An 8,844-nucleotide genomic window follows, 5' to 3' on the forward strand; every position below is an offset into this window, starting at 1 on the left:
TGCACTGCGGTTGATGATGATATTGATGACGTTTCCCTCGTTGCTGCTTTTACTACACTTGAGGTTGATTCCTTTCCATCGTTCCAAATCTTTGATTTTAATGTTATGTTCCTTCTTGATTACAGGCCATTCCGATGAATTTTTCATTAGAAACTCTGGTCCAAATCGTACTTAGAAGATCCTGAGCGCTACAGCCACGTGTAACGATGTCTGCATAATTTTGCGTATTTGGTACGTGTTTTCAGCTTTTGCATTCTGAAATTTCCTGAATTTCAGAGACTCGATTGGCAACAAAGCAATTTAATGTCGCCGAATGAATGTTGAGCCACTTCAGCACGATCTCTGAGTCAGTCCAAAAATATATGTTAGTTAAAATTTTAATAACTTATCCTTAATTTTCTGCCAAGTCATACTCAATAACAGTGCTGCACATAACTCCAAACGAGGAAGCGATTGCGCTTTAATCGGTGCCACCTTAGATTTAGCAATAAGTAACGTAGTTTTGTAAGTGTCGTTTATAATAGAACGTACATAAACGCAGCACCCATATGCGCAACCAAATGTTTTCAAGATCGGGTGGTAATGTTTCATCCAAATCTAATCTTTGAATCCAAATTTCTTGCATTAATATTTTTTCGGCTCAGTAAACCGAGGATGTCAAATATTTTAGAAATAATTGATAAAACAGATCGCTTTGTGATGTTAGGGTGTTAGCTAAAGGTGTTAGCTAAAGGTTTCCATTATGTACCTAAAGCTTTGGTGATGTTTTCTTCAGTTGTTTATTTACAACTTCGAGTGCGATTTAGTCAGAGAAAGACCATGAGAACGAAGAACTTCTATAATTTCGATTTTTAGTTTTTGTAAATTTTCAATGCTATCTGCACCAGTTAATAAATCGTCAGCATAAAAATTTCACAAATAGTAGACGATGCTAGAAGGAAAGGCAGCTTTGTTGACATCAGCAATATGAAATAAACTGCGAATAGCTAGAAATGGTGCAGAAGCCAAACCGTAATTTACAGTTTTGAGTTGAAACAACTACAATGGCTCATGAAGTTTGTTTCTCCACAAAATGAGTTGATATCGCTGATCTTGTTCGTCAATCAAAAATTGCCGGTTAATTGGCGGTTAATACGTAAGGATACAGACGAAGTGATAATAATGTGATGATTAGATCTGGTTGAATTGTTGCACCAACCATAAGTATTTCATTTAATGAATTATCAGAAGTGGTGCGCGAAGAGGCGTCGAATACAACTCGACGCTTGGTCGTAGTACTTTATGGACGGAGTACCCAATGATGTAGAATTACATAGTGCGAGCTACTGAAATCAATGTTTTTTATGGCAACCATGTGTCCGAGTTCAATACATTCTTTTATAAAATCCGCATACATGTTTTTTAATAATTTATTGTTAAATAGACGTCGTTCAAGAGCGAGAAATCTCTTTCTGGCTTTGTAGAAAGAGCTGCCTAATATTGTAGGTGAAACCTTAAATGGTAACAGTACTTGCACACATCCATCATTTTTCACTTGAACGTTTTCAATTAAATGTTTTTCGCATATACGTTCTTGTTTTGTTTGTAGTTTGTAGAAGTATAGATCAACAAGCTGAATATTTTCAGGAACATTCCATTTAGAAATTTTAATAGGACTACTAAGGATTTGTGTTGTAATCTGTTTAGTTAGAACAAATTGCGACATCCAAGTAAAATCTCTAATGCGAGACTTGATTTTCGCATTTACTGCATATTTTGAGTTAGAACGAATATCTGAAATACCTGAGATTTCCTGGTGTGAGAAAAACCTTTCAAGCTGCAATCGCTTTGCTGTTTCTTCGGTGCTGCAATTCAATTCGGAACAGGAATCCAATAAGGCGCGAGCTGACTGCATCACTCCGAATTTATCCTGTACGTAAATTAAAGCTGTCCGTAATATCGCCCTTTTGCGTGTGCATGCGATGAGTGAAACCGATGGATTAGTTGGTGACTGTAGCGATGGATTCGGCGAAGTAAATGACACAGATGTATTGTCTTTCCCTTTAAGTTCTAATGTTTGTGCAAATGGATAATTTGTAGTTCCAACGGTGGAGAAATGAAGATGAGAGTGGTGCGCTTGATGACATACACGGCAACGAGATTTTGATGGACATTTGATACGGTGTGCCCTTTGCGTAAGCAATTGATATAGGCTCCTGCTTGCTTCACTCAATCAAAACGCATCTTAACTGACAACTGTAGAAATGAAAGACAATTGTTTAAGCTATGCTCTACCTTGTTGCAATGTATACAATTCGACATCGCATTAACGAATGAATTTGCATTTTTCTTACCGTGTAGCTTACAATCTCGCTATGTTAACTTTAAGTTTTCACCGTTTGAACAGGTTTCTAAATACTGACAGTGCCGATTCAACCACTTGTAGCAATCGTCCCACGATGACAAGTAGTCACTCTTGCTTTTGATTGTATGCTGATTTAGAATAGGAATCAATTTTGGTTAAAACAATATGAATTAGCATTGAATTCATTACGTCGCTTTCTGCAACAGTGTCTATATATATCTTTCTTTTAGCCGCAGTATAGCCTTCGGGTAATTATCTTCGATTACCTGAAAGGGTTCGATGACGCTAAGGGCTGGTCCTGAAAGACAGTTTAAAAGATAATGAAATTCGTCCACCTTTGGCATTGTTGGGTCATCAAGAACCATGTTACAAAAGGTGCGGAAAAACGTTTAAATTCAGCATATTTGCCGTCAAATTTAGGAAATTTGAGTGAAGGTAATCGATTATGGTAGCTGCTAGTATTTCCAAAAGTTGTTGCATTGAAAACGCTAGTGTTCAACTCAGAAGGTATCCGGGGTGGATTTACGAAAGTATTTTAGATTCTGTTGAAATGTACGTTTCTTCAATTTCTGATCTCGATTTGTCTGACGGAGAATGAGCTTCAATATCGTTCTGGACGTCACAAATATGTTGAAAATAGGACTCAACAATTTGTGGCCGACATCCGAGAACATGCGTATCAATATCGACTTCTTCACAAGCAATTCGTTGTTTTATACTATGCAGGTTGCGAAGAATCGTTGAACCCGTTTGAATTAGCGAGGACAAAGGCGACTGTTCCTCAACAGCCATGTTAGGCACATTGGCTTTACTGTTGTTAGGCATTTGAAGGCACGAAATAAATATATTTGTACGTATGTATAAGTTAACCCTAACATATTTACGTTTCTCACCAAACATATTTACATTTCTTAATATTTATTACGAAACGTATAAGCATATTTTTGCTATACTTTCGCTGACAATCATTTTCTGATTACGTCCCAAATTTTGTTTGGCCTATTTCCGATCGTTGCAATACTTTAACCTTTAACCACAACCTTATCTTTCAGTAAACATTAAAGAAAAATCATCAAAACAACTTTATCTTAGAACAATAGAAGCGCACTATCAGTACAACAAACAATAACAACCCAAATAGTTATTTACTAGTAAACAACTAGCATCTCAATAGTATGAGCAGCGATAAGCATAGCCTATATAAGCAACTGGAACAATAGCCTCGAGGTCACTTTATCATTATCGACTGCCGAGTAACAAATTCTGTATACCACTTGTAAAGGTACAGTTTAAGTTTAATATATTCAATACTTAAGTACATGTGTATACTGTGAATTATTAAACGAATGAAGGATCAGTCAGTACCAATCTCATTGGCTGACTTAAAATTATATTTATTTTATTCCTAACCCGAGTAAATAAATTAACTGGCGCCCAACGTGGGGCAGCAACAAAAAAGGATCAATAATATCCTTAGTCAGTCTGCCTGAAAGGGAAGAACCTAGTCCCTGGAAACAAAAAAAGGATTCATTTAAACCATCCAAGAAGTTTACCAGTGCATCATCCCACACAACGTCAATCAAAAGGGATTCACATAAAAATCCTAATACGGCAACAAATTGAAAGTAAAGGATCAATATACCATCCTTAGCAAACAACATGCTTTCATAGAAAGAATACCATATCAAGCAGCGCTCCAAGAATACAACTGGAGACCGATTTTTAGTAAAATAAATCAACAAATAAACCAGCAAGATGACAGAACAAGCAAATTTAATTGCATTAACCCACGTAGTCGCCGATCTGCAACGACAGTTATCCGAACTACAATTAGGAAGAAGTGCAACCATTCCACAACGAAAAGAACAAATATGTTCTTACACCAGACCAGAAGAAGTGGATCTGAATATGTTTAAAACACTAACACAATTTAATGGTGATTACAACGAATACAGGAATTGGAGGAAAGTAGCAACCACATTAATGGAAGACATACGACAATTCGAAGGACATAATAGATATGCCCAAGCATTAATAATGATCAGAGGAAAACTTACTGGCAAAGCTGCACAGATCCTGATCAACCACAACGTAAAGAGAAACTTCCAAGACATCATCGATAGGCTAGACGATTCCTATGCCGACAAACGACCAATATACGTTCTGGAGGAAGATATGATGAAAATACAACAAAAAGAACTACCACTGCATGTATATTATGACAATCTGAACCAAGCATTGAATGTAGTGCTATCCAAGATTGAGATGACACACAAGGAAGAACGAATAATCCAAGTATTGACACAAGAAATCCAAGCTAAAGCAATCAGAACATTCGTCACTGGACTGAGAAGTGTAGCTATCAAGAATGCCATCTATGCACAACATTAGCAGATGCCTACAGTATCGCCCGTACAATGCAACATGATTCACGCCATCAGAACCTCGAGTACATTCCACGATACAACCATCATCAGAATCATAATTTCAGCAATCATCATCAGAATAATTATTCTTATCAACAACAACCCCCAGTTGAACCAATGGATATCGATTCATCTACCATATTCCGTAGACCAACGAGACAAGGTTACAACAAGAATCAGCAACAACCACCACGAAATCCGCAGCCTCGACAGAATTATCAAAATCCATTTAAGAAGGTAGCAGGTGCATTGGGATACAAACGAGTACGAGATAATACAAGTCATGCTAATATAATCAACGGATCAACCAAATTACACACGATCAACAATCAAATACAGAATACGAACAGGAAGAATATTTTTTATTCTAAGGCATGGGTTACCAATGCTTGTAAGGACCACAGAAGGAGGTAACTCAGTGTATATTTTAATTGATAGTGGTGCAGAAGAAAATTATGTTAATCCAAAATTCCCTCACGCAAAAAGGATAGAAGTAGAAGGTAAAAAACAAGCCGCTACTTTACACGGTAAATCATTAATTAAATATAAAAAGAAAGTGAATATAATAGGATTCAGTATGGAATTTTTAGAACTCGATACCTTACAAGATTTCGATTTCTTGATAGGAATTAAAGGTTTAAAGTAAATGAAAGCAATGATAGATACCGAAAGAAATGTATTAATTGTGAAAAAGAATAAATTAACAAGAATAAATTATATGATAGGAGAAGAAATGTATAAAAAAGAAATAACTGAATTAATGAAAAGAAATGACCAGAGTAAAACATTACCCTACGTAACTACAGTAGAGGCAGAAATCAGAACAGAAACCTAATAATCCTATTTGGGTCAGACAGTATCCATACCCCAAGCGGATAGAGCATTTGTAGAAACTGAAATAAAAAAATTATTAGATAATGAAATAATACAGCCAAGCAAAAGCCCGTACAATTCACCCATATGGACAGTTTCTTAAAAGGGAATGACGAGCAAGGCAACCCAAAAAGACGCATGGTTATTGACTTCAGAAGTTAAATGCGCAAACAATCGCTGATAGATATCCCATTCCGGACATCACCATGATGCTCCAAAACCTAGGAGAAGCACAATACTTCACGACGCTAGATTTAGAATCAGGATTTCATCAAATTAAAATAAAAAAAGAAGACAGGGAAAAAACAGCATTTTCAATAAATAATGCCAAATATGAATTTCTACGACTACCATTTGGACTGAAAAACGCACCGTCGATCTTTCAAAGATGCGTTAACGACATCCTCAGACCATTCATAGGAGTATGCGCATACGTGTATATAGATGACGTCCTAATATATTCAGCTAACCCTGAACATCATATGAAAGTAATCACCAATATAATACACACTTTACACGCAGCCAATATGAAAATCTCGGATGAAAAGTCAAAATTTTTTCAAAGACAGACAGAATTTTTAGGACATATAATTAAAAACGGTAGAATTACAGTAGATCCAGGAAAAATAGAAGCTATAGATAGGTACAAAACCCCTACAAATTTGAAAGACTTAAGATCTTTCTTGGGAATGACCTCATATTATAGAAAATTTATAAAAGGATTTGCATCCATAACGAAACCATTAACACTCTACCTACGAGGAGAGAATGGTAATATTTCAAAGAATAAAAGTAGCTCAGTACATGTAAAATTAGATGACGAAGCACTTAAAGCAGTTGAAACACTAAAAAATAAACTAAAAGAACAAATAGAATTATTCCAACCAGATTTTGGAAAAGGATTTGATTTGACTACAGACGCAAGCAATCATGCGATTGGAGCTGTATTGCCACAAGGCAAGAAACCTATATCATTCATTTCTCGTACATTAACGCGAACTGAACAAAATTACTCAAAAAACGAAAAAGAAATGTTAGCAATCGTTTGGGCACTCAAGAAACTTAGGAATTATCTGTATGGTCTCACTAGTAATACTACTATTTACACCGATTATCAATCCCTGATTTTTTCAATATCAGAGGACAACCCAAATTCAAAGTTAAAACGATGGTAAAATTTTATAGAAGAATACGGAGCAAAAATTACATATATTAAAGGAGATTTAAATGTAGTAGCCGACGCAGTCAGATGTCAAGTAAACGTAACTACGAACGACTCAATACACTCGCAGGAATCATCCTTGTCAATCAGAATTAAAGATGTCATTGCTCCACTGAACCAATTTAAAACACAAATTGTGAAAAAAAAATGTGAACAAAATGCATTAGAAAGAGCAACAATTTTTGTAAACCACGAGAGATTTTATGTTAATTACATCACATCACAAGACTTGATAGATACACTAACGAAAATTATCAAACCCAATATCACGACCGCATTTCACACTACACTAGAAACCTGGTATGAAATTCATGATATTATAAACTCTTCATTTAATATAGAGAAAAAGGTTTGAAGAGGATTGAGAAAATATAATTAAACATACGCATGAAAGAGCACATAGAAACGCAAAAAATAATACATTAGAGATACTAGAAACTTGCTATTGGCCAAATATAAAAATGATGTAATCCGACTAACTAGAAATTGTAGCATTTGTAAAGAGAACAAATACGAACGCCACCCGACAAAACAAGTTTATGAAAAACACCCATACCTGAAGGTATAGGCACACAAATACAAATGGACATATTTGAAATCGATAAAACAATGTATCTCTCATGTATAGATAGATTCTCAAAATACGCATATATGAGAAAAATTAAACGACAAAAGAGAATTCTACAAAATATTAGAGGAAGTACTCATACAAATATTCCCATTTTGTAATAAACTAATGACTGATAACGAGACTATATTTAATAGCATAGCAGCAAAAGCTCTATTCCAACGGCTATACATATATTGAACATTCAATGACCGCAGCAAACCATTCAACATCGAACGCTCAAGTTGAACGGCTGCATTCAACCATTCTGGAAATTACTAGAATGCGCATTAAACAAAATAAATCAACTGCGACTGAAGAACTATTCAACGCAATCAAGGAATAGGACAATACATTCCGTCACAAAAAGGAAACCTATCGAATTATTTTTTGAAAGGAGCAAGACTGAAGGAATAAAAGAACTGATCGAAAATAAGCAGGAGTATATGCTATCATACCACAATAAAAACGAACACAAAAGGAATATAAAACAGGACAAACAGTTTATGTGAAACAAAACCCACGAAATAAAACAAATCCACGCTATTTGAAGAAACCCGTACAAGAGAATCGTGAGGACACAATTTTAACAACGGAGGGGAAGATCGTACACAAGGACAACCTCAGAAACAATGATGATGATAACGCTAACATTAATCCTAGCAACATCCTTAGCTCAGGAAATAACCGACTTACAAGATCGCAAGTACGTGTTAACCGAGACTGACCCATCATTTTTGTATCAAGACCATGAACACCTATTCCATATGATGGACTGAAGCAAAATACTGAAACCATACTACGAGATCGCCGAAAATAAAGGAGAGATGCCTAGTGAAGACGCAACGGAAATAGGATTGTTTAACAGAATATAAATCCTCAGAAAACAACCACTGAATAATGGACGAGCCAGACGCTCAAGATCTCTTGATTTCTTAGGATCGATTTTGAAATTTATCACAGGAGTCCCAGACCACGTCGACCTGATTGAAATTAAAACAATACTCAACGACATAATTGAAAATAATAACAAACAAAGACAAATTAATTCCAACTTTGAAATAATGATGAAAACATTTAATATTAAGACAATTAAACAAAAACTTGTATTGCAGGAATTATACAAGGAGTTATTTGACTTAACTATGACAATTAATTTCGCGAACAACGGAAATTTTTATTCAGCAGCAATAAATACGGACGAGATTGAAAGGATATTAGGAAAGGGACAAACTAGTATACCGGTTATTGACATACTCGAATATGCAGACACGCATGTAGGTAGATTAGACGACACTTTCATTGTAATTTATAAATATCCAGTCATTGAAAAGAAATGCACAACATACAAAGTTACTCCATTATCCTGTCG

General features: G+C 35.4%; 1 protein-coding gene across 1 annotated transcript; it reads left to right on the top strand.

Moving 5' to 3' along the window:
- Positions 1-4,761: 4,761 nt before the first annotated feature.
- LOC120781827 (component of gems protein 1-like) lies at positions 4,762-8,199 on the top strand. Its single transcript, XM_040114048.1, has 2 exons — positions 4,762-5,007; positions 7,954-8,199. Exons 1-2 carry the CDS (start codon positions 4,762-4,764, stop codon positions 8,197-8,199), a joined length of 492 nt encoding a protein of 163 aa, XP_039969982.1.
- Positions 8,200-8,844: the final 645 nt, after the last annotated feature.

The sequence above is a fragment of the Bactrocera tryoni genome, unplaced genomic scaffold, assembly GCF_016617805.1.
Source record: "Bactrocera tryoni isolate S06 unplaced genomic scaffold, CSIRO_BtryS06_freeze2 scaffold_7, whole genome shotgun sequence".
Lineage (NCBI taxonomy): Eukaryota > Metazoa > Arthropoda > Insecta > Diptera > Tephritidae > Bactrocera > Bactrocera tryoni.

Bases quoted from the DNA above. Each gene is read 5' to 3' on its own strand.
- LOC120781827 (XM_040114048.1), top strand. From the start codon at position 4,762: ATGCAACATGATTCACGCCATCAGAACCTCGAGTACATTCCACGATAC. The intron at 5,008-7,953 runs GTAGCAGGTGCA...CGAACACAAAAG, and splicing joins ATCAAAATCCATTTAAGAAG to GAATATAAAACAGGACAAAC.